The 17,159-nt window shown below is 39.9% G+C and overlaps 1 protein-coding gene across 3 annotated transcripts in view; it reads left to right on the top strand.

The window, feature by feature from the left end:
- afg1lb (AFG1 like ATPase b) overlaps positions 1-17,159 on the top strand; it is a 78,643-nt gene that overhangs the window by 60,358 nt on the left and 1,126 nt on the right. The window contains exons 10-12 of one of the 3 annotated variants that reach the window (XM_057823418.1): positions 7,337-7,491; positions 10,641-10,748; positions 10,894-11,394. In XM_057823418.1, the coding sequence (XP_057679401.1) occupies positions 7,337-7,491; positions 10,641-10,748; positions 10,894-11,040 (410 nt within the window). In that variant the 3' untranslated portion in view covers positions 11,041-11,394. Of the gene's footprint in view, positions 1-7,336; positions 7,492-10,640; positions 10,749-10,893; positions 11,395-17,159 lie in introns of those variants that run through there. The other 2 variants (XM_057823417.1, XM_057823419.1) reach the window with 2 other exon arrangements.

Genomic DNA, 17,159 nt, shown 5'->3' with positions numbered 1-17,159 from the left:
ACATTTTTTATTGTTATTTACATCTGTAGCGCTGCAATGCATGATAAGAGGCATGTTGGACGACAACAGTCAACAGCAAGTGGCAGCAGAGGTTGACTGTTTCCCACAAGGGAGCAGTGATGGCCAAATGAAGCTTCTTGAACCAATAAAGCTTTGCAGTAATTGGTTCAAAGTTTAACGATGGTTCATTTGGTCTTATGACAGTCAGTCGTATGATGCCGCTGTCAAATAAGGTTGTACCGGGTAATATCTTTTGGTGTAAATATCCCATGATACAGTGAGGACAGCTGCGGCTTATAGTCCAGTGCGGCTTATCTATGAACAAATGCCGTTTTCGTGCCAAATTTGGTGGGCTGCGGCTTATAATCAGGTGCGCCTTATAGTGCGAAAATTAGGGTGTATTGTATATTTTATGTTGTATAACTTTAGTTCCTATGTGAATATTAGTTCCTACTTGTTTTGTTGTGGTAGGAGGGTTTTGTATTGAACACGGGGCTGTGTTGGTTACTATTATAGCAGAGAAGACAGCAGTAAATCAACAAAGACAAGTCAACTGCGCCCCGATCTACCACTGAAGAGATCTGATGGACTCAAAAAGTGGGTTACGATTGCATATTTGTTTGAAAATCGACCGGATCCACCGTACTTTTACACGAGTGACTTCCGATCTGCCCAATCCTAGCTACCGGTAGTAGTATTGACGCAGGAGGGTCGCGTCTCGCGTCAAATAATAAACTCTGCTATTCTTTTCGCGTGCGTCGTGTTGAGCCGCTTCTGGGACGCGTCCAACATGCCGCCGCACTGCAACTGGTATGCATTGGCTGATTGACTTTAACGCTTGCTTTTCACTACGTTCTCGCGGCGGCCACGTTGTCGCGCCGTTGACGTTTCTGGGTTATACTGTCCTACCGTGTTGGTCCTCATTGTAGTAGAAAAGACGGAGTAAATATAATCTACACGAAGAAACTGTAACCCGATCGACTCACAGCCTCGAAAAGTAAGGGTTACATTACGTCAGAAACGCATTCGGTACGCCTCCGTTCCGTACCAAGCACCACGTACCGAAACGGTTCAATACAAATACATGTACCATTACACCCTTTGTAAATATACAATAAAATTTTTTGTTTTGATTCATGCTGCAATACTTTTGAGATGTGTTTAATTCATTCTTTGATCAGGTTCGTAATGGAAAACATCTTTTCCCTTAGAAATGAATAGAAATTTCATTCTGGTGTGTCACCTTGGCCATGTAGGGCAAGTATTGTAAAGAAAAACACCATACGGTTCAATAAGATGTCCTAACGTCACTGTTGGCTCATTAGCACAGCATTAGTACCGTATTGGCCCGAATATAAGACGACCCCGATTATAAGACGACCCCCTCTTTTTCAAGACTTAAGTTTGAAAAAAGACTTTTTGAACACCAAATTAATTTTTATACAGAAACGACCACGGAAAGCTTTTCTCTGACTGAGCATTTTTTAGGCGATCTTTTTGAGCTCTCCATCTCCGTACATTACACTCTGTGACACCATATTTCACAGCCGCTTTGCAGTTGTTTGAAGACACCGCCTCATTTATCACCATCAACTTGAAGTTTGCGTCATAACTTCTCCTCAGCTGCCGGTGTTCTGCCAAAATGTCCTACATCGGCGAAACGTCCTACATTAGTCGAATTTGACACCTAAATTACTACCGTGCGCTCTAAACTTGTTTTGTTTAGATGCATACAGGAATAACGTACTAAAGAAATGCCTGCAGAAAATACTTAAATGTAGTTATGTCAAATAAGGACGATTTAAATACGCTACGTGACTAATGTGGTCAACTGCTTCAAAGCTAACACAAAAAAACACAATGGTTAAAAGTATGAGAGGGTAATACATGCAAAAAGTATCTTTGAGGCTGTGAAAAGGTTCTAAATAACTAAATAAAAACAAAAATAGTGAGTACTCGCCGCTTCCAACCGATGTGCGCATGCGTGTGAATGCATATGCAAGCGCCCTGAGCATTGTGTAGGACGTTTCGCCGCGTAGTAAGGAATGGCCAAACACCGGTTAACCTGGCCAATCTTCGACCCACTTTTCTCCAAATTGTCGCGAAGTTTCTCCATTTTCGGTTATCTCTTCTATTACCGGTATTTTCTTCTCTTTTCCTTCTTACCACTTTCTTCTTCGTGTCAGGGGTTCCCTTTGGCCGCCCGAGTCGCGTTCAGCATTCGATTCATTGATGACTGGCGCCATCAAGCGTCGTGAATGGGTATATGTCTAGGCCGCAGTTTTTTTTTTTTTTTTTTTTTTTTTTTTTTTTTTTAGACCGCAGTTATAAGACGACCTCCTCTTTTTCAATCTTATTTCAGTGCAAAAAACATCGTCTTATATTCGGGCCAATACGGTATTTATTGTTCTCTACAAAGGATAATAAATTAAATGTTATAATTAGTGCTGTCAAATTTATCGCGTTAACGGGCGGTAATTAATTTTTTAAAATTAATCACGTTAAAATATTTAACGCAATTAACGCATGCCGCAACACAATGACCCGTTCATGCGTTGCCTCAAACAGTTTAAAATGACGCCATTTTAGCACATTGAGAGCGAAAAGGCAGAGAAATGCGATTGGACAGAGATGTTCATTGGACCACGCCTTTTATTGGCTAAAGCTTTGGCAACTCTTTCACAACAAATATAAGTATTGTGGCGAACGACGTGGGGAAGAATGACAGGAGACGATCTTTTTCTTAACACGCTTAATAGAACACAACGCAGAACATACTGTATACCATTTGCAGCCACCACTGACAGTCATGGTTGCCCAACTTCCCATCATGCATTTGGGCAGAACAGTTAAGTCGCTACAGTATCATTTAATGAAATCATAACAAAAATAATATTCATATCTCTCCAGAAACAAATAATGTTCACAAAAAGAAAAGCGCTCAATGCAAAGAGAACTGGCATACACAATCAAAATAGATATGCAAAATACACATAAAACTCAGACTTTGCCTTGGCTAGATCTCTAATTAATTTAAAACTCACCATTGACACCTTGTGGTGTATTTCAATCACGTAGTTAAAGACACTGTGGAAGAACGGCAGGGAGCACATGTGACATCCCGCTCGGCGACGTCAACAATGGCGAGCTATTAGTTCATTTTTTGATTAAAAATTTTACAGATTTTATTAAAACGAAAACATTAAGAGGGGTTTTAATTAGTGGTGGGACTCGATTAAAATTTTTAATCGAGTTAATTACAGGGTCTGTAATTAATTAATCGAAATTAATCGCATTCTAATTGAAAACCATATATTGACAAAACAAATCGTGTTCTCAATAAAAAAGCCTTTTTGAGCTTAACAACAAATTTATTACTGTTAATATGTAATGTCATCAGCATACAATTGGTCAAAGTGGTAATACAGCTATTCAGGTTTAAAGTGTTTCAGGCACCCGGATTATTAATGTTCTTTGAAAACATTTTTCTTTAGATAGTTACTGTTTTTTAACTGTATACATAACTACTTTTCAGTAGTTACAAGATAAAACTATGAGGCATAAAATATTGCCAAATATTTTCTTTCAAATAGTGAAATGTAAACACTGATAATTAAACTGCAAGAAAATAACAAAGTGCAACACTTCAACATTAAGTTATTCAACAATCCGTACCAATTGTTGTGACTTTTCTTTCAATCTCCCAGGACTCAGCTACCGAAAAAAAACTGGTCTGCACAGTTTACTGTTTAGCGTCTGTCGTTGGCTTTTTGCACAGTCAGGACGAAAGACGCCAAATGCCATTCATTGTTGACGACTTGTATTGTATGTGCGGTCACTCCGTAATAGTTAGAATTGCTCAAGAAAGTCCAATGGTCCCGTGTCAAACCAACATACTCGACAGACTTCAATCGGTCTTCTTTGGTCTGCTTTTCGTCATCGAATAGCAGCTTACACAAGCGCCGACCGCGCCGGGACCCTCGCCGCCGCTGCGCCCTGGTTAAAGGGCGGACGGGAAGAGGGGGACGAGGAAGGCCCGCGGCCGCGTTGGCAGCTTGCACAAAACAATGCTCTTGTCCATTGTCCCATCAGGATGCGTTTTATAAGGGAAAACTAGCCCCTAACTGTCCAAATAAAATGTCGCCTCCCATCACTGCTGCTGTTAGCGTTTGTTTGTGTGCGTCAGATTTACCGGCGTACCAGAAACACATGATTAGGAAGGTTCCGCATGCGGACAAATGGAACTGAAACAATTAATTGCGTTAAAATTTTTAACGCGTTAAAAGCTTTATAATTAATTAATCGAAATTAATGCGTTAAAGTCCCAGCCTTAGTTTTAATATAAAATTACTATAACTTGTACTCAAATTTATCTTTTAAGAACTACAAGTCTTTCCATCCGTGGATCCCTTTAACAGAAAGAATGCTAATAATGTTAATGCCATCTTGTGGATTTATTGTTATAATAAACAAATACAGTACTTATGTACAGTATGTTGAATGTTTATGTCCGTCTTGTGTCTTATCTTTCCATTCCAACAATATTTTACAGAAAAATATGGCATATTTTAGAGATGGTTTGAATTGCGATTAATTACGATTGATTAATTTTTAAGCTGTGATTAACTCGATTAAAAGTTTTAATCATTTGACAGCCCTAGTTGTAATGCGTGTCTACTTTTTCTCAGTCCATTGCTTTCAAGGTTAAACCACCGCATCATATGGTATACTTTATAGCGTTAGCATTAAAATAGCAGAATGAAAGGCTAAACTAGATTTTTTTATATAAGATGGGATTCTCTTTGTTTCGTAAGTAGGTTGAATGAACAGCATTAGTGTTTATCGTTCTGTGCAAAGGATAATAAATTAAATGTTATAATGCGTGTCTACATGTTTTTATCAGTCCATTGCTTTCAAGGTTAAACCACTGCATCATGAGGTACTGTATATAGTGTTAGCATTAAAATAGCAGAATGAAAGGCTAAACTATATTTTTGATATAAAATGGGGTTCTCTTTGTTTCATAAGTAGTTTGAATGAAAGTGCTTCAAAATAAACCACTTGTAGTCACTTTTCGGAAGAAATTTTCACTGTCTCGTGCTCATTTCTCAAGTTTCAGTCAAACAAAAAAATCAGCACAGCTATTACTTCCCATAACTTGAAAGATGTGTCACTTGTATCTAAAGCCCCTACCGTACATTGAAGGGATTGGTTTTGTTCAATCTTAAATATTTTGCTTCGGAATGCTCATTTGCTACACCACAGCTGTAGAGATGCCATATTCTAAGGTAAACACAATGACTACAAAGCATGGCAGCATACCCCACCTGCGATCATAGGCGGATCTACTATTCAGGCGAAGTAGGCGATCGCCTTAGGCCCCCAACCAGTAGGGGGCCCCCAACCAGCTGCCCTTGCCCCAACGAGCAAGAGCTTGGGCCACCGGAGCTAGCAGCACCCCCAACTATTCGTCATGTATAATTATGTCAGCAAACCAAACAAACACATAACAAAACAAAAAAGAAAGCCATTTGAATCCTGCATTTATTTTATCCCTCCCGCACACACACGCACTACAATGGACTGTTCCACGACGACGGACTGAGTATCAGCTGCTTAGCTTCATTTAGCACCGTTTTGCTTCGCTTAACTCTGTTTAGCATTGCTTAGCTTCGCTTAGCTGGTCGTTAGCTTCACTTAGCTCTCCCACGTTTTTCACGCCACTAAGCTCGCTATTTTTACAGCTCACTTGCTACTTCGACTATCGTTTATTTCGAACACATGAGCGAACGTGCTCTCCATGAGCCAAAGTGCAACGAAGGAGAAGTTGAGAACAGGCCTCTAATGCCTCTTTTAACTTTCTTCTTATTCTTCACACCAACATAAAATAAACGTCAGCACGCCCTGTGGCGAAACAATGCAGTACATGTCCAATTAGTCATACAATAACACTCAACAGCTGGTTAACAGCATTTGCTAACAAAAAAAAATTGAATCTATTAGTGACATCACAAGCAATGACGAAGAATGTTTTTTTTACGGAGTGTAAAGCTTTCGGTTAGGGGTTTAGCGAACGTACCTCCGGTGAACATTTCAAAATAAAATTACGTCATGTTCGTCATGTAAATAACGATTTCTGGAGTTAATCCTACGTACTTCAAAATTAATATTATAATGTGTTGAGTAAATACTACAGAATACAGATTCTACACTAAGAATAACTTTCAAATGACTCTTTATGACAAATATGATTGGCAATGAATAATTATTATAATTATTATACTACTATAATATATAGTAGTATACTATAATAATAATGCTAGATTTTTTTTTAAGAATTGTTTTGAATAATGTTTGAAAGGCAAAGTTAGTGTTCTGAATGTTTACTCTCCATTCTTTTGCACTAGTAAATGCTATCAGCATTTAACCTCATTGTTTATTTGTAATTATTGTTATTTACATGATTATTTGTACTTTAATAAAGAATTTAGGTGTTCCAAAATGGTTTTGTGAATTAATAAGCGTCAACAAAAATGTCATTGCTAAATTAGTAAAAATTATTAGATTAGTCGACTAATCATAAAACTAGTCGGTTGACTAATCAGGAGAAAATTTGTCTTTTAGGACAGCCCTAGTGTACCAGAACATATTTCCTCCACGTCCTTCTCACATTTTTAACCCCTGACCCATGAAAAGGGCCCCTGGATATGTTCGCCTTAGGCCCCAAAATTGCCAAGTCCGCCACTGCCTGCGATTATTTGGCGAACGGCATCTAAGAAAAAAGGAAAGTTTTGAATTTATTTATTCCTAACTCTTCTGCCTTTCTGAAATGGCACGACAATACAAAGTAAAGGTGACATAAGAAAGTCTCCCACTTTAACTGGCAAACAAGACACATCGAGGTCTCTTCTTATTGACAAAATCCACTCACTACTCGTCCCAACTGCTCACATAAAGCGCACCTTCTTCATGTCCTAGTGTGCTTTCATACATATTGTGCCAGACTTTCCCCTCCGTCGCCGGCCAATTTTCTGCTCAATGTCAAAAAGCAATTCAATTGACGTTGCGGTGAATAGTTAGGCCGGGTTTTGTGTGTGTTGTGTGCCTGTCATTCACTCTTGATAGATGTCTTGTGTCCTTTCTTTTGAGCAGTTGCCTTGAATGGCAAAGCAGATTAAAAAATATATAAGAATTAAGTGGCTTTTTGCATTGAACATGGTCTGTTGTATAATCGGTCCAATTCACATCTTTTGATACATTAGAATCATTGTGTCGTCTTTTTTCAGATTTGCAATGTGACAGGCCACAAAAGATGCATTCTACTGTATACCTCTAGTGTGTTTTTGCCAGGCCCTTGGCGCCGGCGACTACCTGGAGATGGCGCGGCTCTTCGACACAGTGTTTATCCGTCACGTTCCAGTGCTGACACGACGCATGAAGGACCAAGTCAGGCGCTTCACCACCCTTGTCGATAACTTCTACGACAGCAAGGTATTGTGGCTAATCAAGCATGGATACAAAATGTTCAAATACAAATAAATATGTGTAAATGCCAGCAGTTAAGACGTTAGACTGGATATCATTAGGTTTTGAAAGTAATTATTCAACCAGTTGATGTTATTCTAACTTTGTCCTGTGGGAGTCACTCAAAGCACAAACGGCCACAGCCTAAACCCAGGGGCGGAACTTTTTTTTTTTTTTTCTTAACTCATTCACTCCCAGCCGTTTTACTGGATTTTGACTGATTTTGCAAGGCCGCCAGAAAATTCTGTTCTATTGCTAAATAAACATGAAACCCACCAAAAGAAAGATTAGACTCTTCTTTCAGCAGGAAAAAAAGTAAGTTCATATCTTTTTCCATTCTTTAGAAATCAGCATTAGAAAATAGCTTAGTTTGTGCAATTTTCCAATTTCTGATGAAAAAACAGAGAAATTGAGCTTTTTGTAAAAGCATACATTTCAAACATAACTTTGACTTTAACACTGCTATTTCTTGCTTTAGTTACATCTCAAACATATAAATAATGTTTTCCTTTTACAAAATAACATAAACAACAAGACAAACCGAGCTTTTGATTGCAAAGTAACAATTTATTTACACATAACTAACTGGGAGATGACGCTGTTGTGGCCGGGACAGCCGGGTTAAACTTTTCCCTCATCGCCGCCTGTCTGTTTTTTTGAGTCTTTCTTTTGTGGTGACCACTGCCTAGTGGCAGGGTTCGCCTGGGGAACTTGTGTTCCTGGGAGGGAACTGGTTTAGTTTCCGTGCGGGACACTAAAGGGTGCGGGGGGCTCTGCTCGGCGAGCAGCACGGACTCAACGGCATCGTCCGCTACACTGGCGGTCCCGGTCGTTCTGCTCGGTCGTCCAGCGCCTGGCATCCCGGGCGTCCTCCCGGTTGTTCTGCTCGGTCGTCCGCCGCCTGGCATCCTGGACGTCCATTCGGTCGTCTTCCGTCGGCGCCCCGGCCGTTCGTTCCATTGGATCGGGTTGTGGGTCTTACCAAATGCGCTTCTACCCTCTAGTGGCCAGTTTTATTGCTTTAAAATGGATTTTCAGCATTGTGCTTTGGCGCTAAGTTGAATCATAACCCAGAGATGTCTCTTGTGAAAAAAAAAACGTAAAAGACATATAAATACGTCTTTGGGACACTGAAACAATTAAAAATAGAATGTATTTATACGTTTTTTGGAGCAAATGAGTTAATTAACACATTATATATACAGTGGTACCTCGACATACGATTGCGATGTTTTCGACATCAGACATAAAATTTGACTCGCCATTTGTTTCTACATCCGACGACATGCTCGAAATACAACGATTTATGACAGCACCACAGTTTGTTTTCCCGCAAAACGGGCGCAGGGCGCATTCTGTTGTGAGAGAAATCAACATGGGTCCCAAGAATGGTCGTGCAGGTGGTGAAAAAAAGGAATAAGGTGAGGCTTACCATTGAAATGAAGATGGAAATGATAGAAAAATATGAGCATGGTTGCACGTCTGTGAACTGGCTCGACAATACTACCACTATAGATATACATTGGGCAAATAAGTATTTAGTCAACCACCGATTGTGCAAGTTCTCCTACTTGAAAAGATTAGAGAGGCCTGGAATTGTCAACATGGATAAACCTCAACCATGAGAGACAGAATGTGAAAAAAAACTGAAAATCACATTGTTTGATTTTTAAAGAATTTATTTCCAAATCAGAGTGGAAAATAAGTATTTGGTCACCTACAAACAAGCAAGATTTCTGGCTGTCAAAGAGGTCGAACATCTTCTAAAAAGGTCTACCTGTATTAATGGCATCTGTTTTAACTCATTATCGGTATAAAATACACCTGTCCACAAACTCAGTCAGTCACACTCCAAACTCCACAATGGCCAAGACCAAAAAGGTGTCGAAGGACACCAGAAACAAAATTGTATACCTGCACCAGGCTGGGAAGACTGAATCTGCAATAGGTAAAATGCTTGGTGTAAAGAAATCAACTGTGGTAGCAATTATTAGAAAATGGAAAACATACAAGACCCCTGATAATCTCCCTCGATCTGGGGCTCCATGCAAGATCTCACCCCGTGGCGTCAAAATGATAACAAGAACGGTGAGCAAAAATCCCAGAACCACACGGGGTGACCTAGTGAATGACCTACAGAGAGCTGCGACCACAGTAAGAAAGGCTACTATCAGTAACACAATGCGCCGCCAGGGACTCAAATCCTGCACTGCCAGACATGTCCCCCTGCTGAAGCCAGTACACGTCCAGGCTCGGCTGCGGTTCACTAGAGAGCATTTGGATGATCCAGAATAGGACTGGGGTGTTATGGTCAGATGAAACCAAAATAGAATTTTTTTGGTAGAAACACAGGTTCTCGTGTTTGGAGGAGAAAGAATACTGAATTACATCCATAGAACACCATACCCACTGTGAAGCATGGGGGTGGAAACATCATGCTTTGGGGCTGTTTTTCTGCAAAGGGACCAGGACGACTGATCTGTGTAAAGGAAAGAATGAATGGGGCCATGTATCAAGAGATTCTGAGTGAAAATCTCCTTCCATCAGCAAGGGCATTGAAGATGAGATGTGGCTGGCTCTTTCAGCATGACAATGATCCCAAACACACAGCCAGGGCAACAAAGGAGTGGCTTCGTAAGAAGCATTTCAAGATCCTGGAGCGGCCTAGCCAGTCTCCAGATCTCAACCCCATAGAAAATCTTTGGGGGGAGTTGAAAGTCCGTGTTGCCCAACGACAGCCCCAAAACATCACTGCCAGCAACAGTGTGTGTAAAACTTGTGAAGCGTTACAGAAAATGTTTGGCCTCCATTATTGCCAACAAAGAGTACATAACAAAGTATTGAGATGAACTTTTGGTATTGACCAAATACTTATTTTCCACCATGACTTGCAAATAAATTCTTTAAAAATCAAACAATGTGATTTTCTGTGTTCCCACATTCTGTCTCTCATGGTTGAGGTTTACCCATGTTGACAATTACAAGCCTCTCCAATATTTTCAAGTGGGAGAACTTGCACAATTAGTGGTTGACTAAATACTTATTTGCCACACTGTACGACCTCACTGACATTCATGAAATATAAGTATCAATGGGGGGTTGTCTGATTGCTACAGGTAAGAGTAGTGCTACAGGCTGCAGCTCCATTAGACCAGCTGTTTGTCCACACCGGAGTAGATGATGAGCGTGACCAACAGCTTCTGGATGACTTGGGCCTGAAGGAGGTACGAACACGATCCAACACATTGATACATTCAGTAGAAGGAAAGCCACTGACCATGTTTGTAAACGGCTCTCATTTTTTGTAGTGTCCATAACTGTTTACAGATTATTTAATGTAACCTCGTATCTATGTAATCCTCTGTTCAGGAGGTGGGGAAGAATCTGACTCTTTTCACAGCTGAGGAGGAGATCTTTGCCTTCAACAGGACTATTTCCAGGCTAACGGAGATGCAGACAGAAGCATATTGGATAGAGGGAGATCGCAGGATTACGAAGAAACACTTCAATGCATAAGCACTACTTGATATGTATATTTTATATAGTAACGCGGGTAACAGGTACATCCATACTGAGCAACCCAGATGACCAACTGACTGTACATCTCACACTCGACAACAAGAATCAGGAGTCTTCTCAAACAGACCAAGTGCCTTTTTTGGATGCTTCTAGAAATGTTGAAATTGAGACTTATCAATATGGATGTGCACCACTTAACACAACTTGACACCTCTTTTCCCTTGAGATGAATTTTGTTGTGAATTTGCTGTATGAATATAAATGTGACTTGACATCTTTACTGCTAATAAGACGATCTATAGTTTGAGGCATTTACTTTTTAAGCTTTTGACCAAAGGAAGATTACTGTCGTTTTAGTCAAAATAAATGATGCCATTCCGAAATGGTTCTTGGGCATCTCATTGAAAAATATTAAATTATAGATTCCATGTGCAGTTGTTGTCTGCTGCCCTCTAGTGGAGAGGAACGGAAAGGATTTTGTATCGCGTCAATCAAAGAAGGAAATGACAAATACTGATACATTTGTGCAAACAAATAATACATAACACATAGTATTATACTGTAAATTCAACACTTTAAAGCTAATGCATCTTAATTTAGAGTGACACCTCATAAACTGACTAATAAAACATGAAAATCTATTCACGCAAGGGACACATTGCTGGACACAGCAAATCTATTTTGAGTTTGGGAACATCCCTTTTTTCTACTGTAGGTGGCAGCAGAAGGCAACCATTGGCAGCAAGAGACGAGTTTCTCCTTCTTCAAGGATGAGGTCATCTTCATGCACCATTCCAGGCTGGACCAGCCTTGCCTTATGCCAATGCACAACAAAGAGAAATCTGCTCCCTTTCGATGCTTTCCACTGGGTAAGTGATCAAACAATCACTTACACACAAAAATAACAGAAAATCAATACTGTACATGCAGACAGTGGATGTTGTAACGCACCCACCAACCCCCCTAAATTATGATTTTTTAAAAAATACTCATTGCAATGTATGTTTAGTGGTAAGTCAGACACAAACACGACAAATGGGATATGAGACTGCCACAGGTTAACTCTTCACCTCAGTGAAAGGGTCGTGTTGTGGGGACACTGAGGTCCATAAATAATGGGACTGATGCTGTTCTCATCTTTGTGGCCCTATTCATTGATGGCTGCTGACAAAGCAGGAGAATGAATTCTTAAGTGTTTTAGGCAACACAATTTCATGTTCAGCCAAATTCTTCACAGTACAGGTGAACAATGATCTGAAAGTGAAAGCATTCAGATTTTTTTTTTCAAGTCAAAGAAGTGGTATGTTACGCAATGGCAATGGCATTCACCTGAACCGAATCCAATTAAGCATCCTTAAGATACAGCTGAAGGGAAAATACTACAAGAACAAGAAGGAACCGAAGCCAGTTTCAGGCCTGAAATCCAGCATCTGGTGATTTCGATGTGTTCCAGATTTTGGCTATATTGTAAATAATATTATTACTAATGGGACTGATTTGTCCCATTAGTTTTGGCATGAGTGGCACCACTTCATTTTGGTGGTTTTTCAGCACTAAAAAGAAAAATGTGTTGACATTAGTGCGGCAACAATTAATCAATTAACTTGAGTAATTCGATTAGACAAAAAGCTTCAAATTAAATTTTGCTGCAAGTATTCGTTTAATGGTAAATGGTGTTATACTTATATAGCGCTTTTCCACCTTTCAAGGCGCTCAAAGCGCTTTACACTATCTCGCCATCCACCTACTGGTGACGCAGCACCAGGAGCAACGTGGGGTTCAGTGTCTTGCTCAGGGACACTTAGACGAGTTCATCAGGGCGGAGAATTGAACCCACAACCTCTGGGTTGGGGGGACAACTACTTTACCACTGAGCCATGCCACCCCTACAATTAGTTTAATTTAAGTGGCGTTGTAATGGTTTGTTTTGAAAGTGTTTGTATTTATTTTTATTGATTTGGGTGGATACACTGCCCTCTAGTGGCAACAGTGAATATGACAGGAGTCATTTAACATGGCTGAATCCAGTTGCTCCCTGTTAAGACCAGCATAAGCTAAGTTTATGTTTGAGCTAATGTTTTTTCAATGCATTCGTAATCTAGTTTTTAGGTACAATATATCTGTTTTTTGTGGGAATATGTGTTTTAACCAATTGTTAACTCATTTGTTCCCAAAAATGTATAAATACGTTCTATTTTTGTTTCAGTGTCCACGTACGTATTTATACGTCTTTTACGTTTTGTTGTTTGTTTTTTGTTTTTTCAAAAAAGAAATCTCTGCGTCGTGATTCAATTTAGCTCCAAAGCACAAAGCTGAAAATCTATTTTAAAGCAATAAAACTGGCCACTGGAGGGCAGTAGCGCATTTAATAAGACCCGCAACCTGATACTACAGCAAAGAACGGCCAAGCCGCACGGCCGGGCGCCGGCGGAAGACGACCGAATGGATGCCAGGCGGCGGACGACCGATCAGAACAACCGGTAGAACGTCCGGGATGCCAGGCGCTGGACAACCAATCAAAACAACCGGTAGAAAGCCCGGGATGCCAGGCGCTGGACGACCGAGCAGAACGACCAGGACCACAAGTGCAGTGGACGTAGCCTTTGAGTCCGTGCTGCTCGCAAGCAGAGCCCGCAGAGACTCAAAAAAATTCATCTTAATGAGTCAGACGGCGATGAGGGAAAAGTTTACCCGGCTGTCGCGGCCAGAACACCGTCACCTTTCAGTTAGTTATGTGTAAATAAATTGTTACTTTGCTATCAAAAGCTCTATTTGTCTTGTTGTTTATGTTATTTTGTAGAACGAAAACATTATTCAGATGTTTGGGATGTAACTAAAGCAAAAAATAGCTGTGTATAAGTCAAAGTTATGTTTGAAATGTATGCTTTCACAAAAAGCTCAATTTCTCCATTTTTTTCATCAGAAATTGGAAAATTGCTCAAACTAAGCTATTTTCTAAAGCTGATTTCCAAAGAATGGAAAAAGATTTGAACTAGCTTTTTTTCTGCTGAAAGAAGTGAGTCTAATCTTTCTTTAGGTGGGTTCCATGTTTATATAGCAATTAGGCCTGAATGATATTAGAAAAAACTGTTGTTGCAATTTTTGGGGGGTTTGCGATATATTGCGATATTATATTGCAATATTTTTTTTTTAAATTATATATGTTTTTTTAAAAGAAATTTTCACTTGATGACTTGAATAGCTGTATGGAAAGACTTTGGATGACTCACCATCACCACAGTGTACAGTGATCCCTTGTTTTTCGCGGTTAATGGGGACCAGAACCCGCCACAATAAGTGAAAAACCGCGACGCAGCGCACCCCCCCAATTTTTTTTTTTTTTTGTGTGTGTGTTTTTTGTGCTCAATGTACTTATTCAGATTTAGGATTGGAAAGAGATACATATGAGATGTTTTTCTCACTTTTTCCCCCAAAGTGATTTAAAAAATGTATATAAAATGATTTTTAAGCACTTCATATGTCAAAATTATGAACAGTTTTAAACATAACTGTCCAACCAAATCATTTTTGAACAAGAATAAAGTACTGTCGTAGTAATGCTTCTGTTTATCTACCTTAGCTGTGACCGTTGGAGTGACATGTAGAAATTTCAAACTCCTCATGATCACTTCTGGCATTTATATGTCTCCAACGTCTCCACACACACACACATTCATTCCAGCGCGGCTTCCTTGCAGAAACTGTTTAACAAGTTGAACGATGATTGACAGATGCCCGCGTGAAGTCTGCTTCTTTGGCTAGATCAAAGCCATCGTTAACTTTAATGAGCAAGTGCAGCAGTGACTGAGAGGAGCAAAGGGCTGGGAGAGGGAGGGTGTGAGCCTGTGCACAGAGTAGAAAGCAAGCCGTATATGGATTTTTAAAAAAAACTATCGCACATGCTTGCGATGGGACTATAGCGCACTTGCTTATCGCGATGGCGATGTTTAAACGATATACAGTGCCTTGCAAAAGTATTTGGCCCCCTTGAACCTTGCAACCTTTCGCCACATTTCAGGCTTCAAACATAAAGATATAAAATTTTAATTCTTTGTCAAGAATCAACAACAAGTGGGACATAATCGTGAAGTGGAACAAAATTTATTGGATAATTTAAACTTTTTTAACAAATAAAAAACTGAAAAGTGGGGCGTGCAATATTATTCGGCCCCCTTGCGTTAATACTTTGTAGTGCCACCTTTTGCTCCAATTACAGCTGCAAGTCGCTTGGGGTATGTTTCTATCAGTTTTGCACATCGAGAGACTGACATTCTTGCCCATTCTTCCTTGCAAAACAGCTCGAGCTCAGTGAGGTTGGATGGAGAGTGTTTGTGAACAGCAGTCTTCAGCTCTTTCCACAGAGTCTCGATTGGATTCAGGTCTGGACTTTGACTTGGCCATTCTAACACCTGGATACGTTTATTTTTGAACCATTCCATTATATATTTGGCTTTATGCTTTGGATCATTGACCTGTTGGAAGAGAAATCTCCGTCCCAGTCTCAGGTCTTGTGCAGATACCAACAGGTTTTCTTCCAGAATGTTCCTGTATTTGGCTGCATCCATCTTCCCGTCAATTTTAACCATCTTCCCTGTCCCTGCTGAAGAAAAGCAGGCCCAAACCATGATGCTGCCACCACCATGTTTGACAGTGGGGATGGTGTGTTCAGGGTGATGAGCTGTGTTGCTTTTACGCCAAACATATCGTTTTGCATTGTGGCCAAAAAGTTCAATTTTGGTTTCATCTGACCAGAGCACCTTCTTCCACATGTTTGGTGTGTCTCCCAGGTGGCTTGTGGCAAACTTTAAACGAGACTTTTTATGGATATCTTTGAGAAATGGCTTTCTTCTTGTCACTCTTCCATAAAGGCCAGATTTGTGCAGTGTACGACTGATTGTTGTCCTATGGACAGACTCTCCCACCTCAGCTGTAGATCTCTGCAGTTCATCCAGAGTGATCATGGGCCTCTTGGCTGCATCTCTGATCAGTTTTCTCCTTGTTTGAGAACAAAGTTTGGAAGGACGGCTGGGTCTTGGTAGATTTGCAGTGGTCTGATGCTCCTTCCATTTCAATATGATGGCTTGCACGTGCTCCTTGAGATGTTTAAAGCTTGGGAAATCTTTTTGTATCCAAATCCGGCTTTAAACTTCACAACAGTATCTCGGACCTGCCTGGTGTGTTTCCTTGGTTTTCATAATGCTCTCTGCACTTTAGACAGAACCCTGAGACTATCACAGAGCAGGTGCATTTATACGGAGACTTGATTACACACAGGTGGATTCTATTTATCATCATCGGTCATTTAGGACAACATTGGATCATTCAGAGATCCTCACTGAACTTCTGGAGTGAGTTTGCTGCACTGAAAGTAAAGGGGCCGAATAATATTGCACGCCCCACTTTTCAGTTTTTTATTTGTTAAAAAAGTTTAAATTATCCAATAAATGTTGTTCCACTTCACGATTGTGTCCCACTTGTTGTTGATTCTTGACAAAAAAAAAAAAAATTTCATATCTTCATGTTTGAAGCCTGAAATGTGGCGAAAGGTTGCAAGATTCAAGGGGGCCGAATACTTTTGCAAGGCACTGTATCGTTCAAGCTTAATAGCAATGGAACCAAATTTTCTGTGGGCCTTGCAAAATCAGTCAAAATCCAGTAAAACGGCCGGGAGCGAAGGACCTTGCTCTGGTGAAAATGGCTGGGAGTGAATGTGTTAAGAGCATTGAAAAAAAAAAAAAAAACATTAGCATTTTAGAGCATGGCTGAATCCAGCTGCTCCCTGTCAAGACCAACATACGTTTTGTTTGAGTAAATGTTTTTTATGCATTCGTAATTTAGTTAGTTTAGAGGTAAATTTAGCCTTTTTTGTGGGAATATGTGTTTGAACGATTTGTTAAGCACATTGTAAAAAAAAAGTTAGCATTTTATAGCATTTAAGCTCGCAGAATTTTACTCTGCAAAGTAGCCAATTGTTCTTTTGTTGTACTTAGCTCTTCATTTATTTATTTTTCATACCATTTAAGGCTAAACTTAGATATTTTAATTTTTTATGTTCCTAATCCGACTACTTGATTATTCAAACTAATTAGTTCATAGATTAATCGACTACTAAAATA

This window comes from Corythoichthys intestinalis, chromosome 19 (assembly GCF_030265065.1).
Source record: "Corythoichthys intestinalis isolate RoL2023-P3 chromosome 19, ASM3026506v1, whole genome shotgun sequence".
NCBI lineage: Eukaryota > Metazoa > Chordata > Actinopteri > Syngnathiformes > Syngnathidae > Corythoichthys > Corythoichthys intestinalis.
This window is presented reverse-complemented; position numbering and strand designations above follow the sequence as displayed.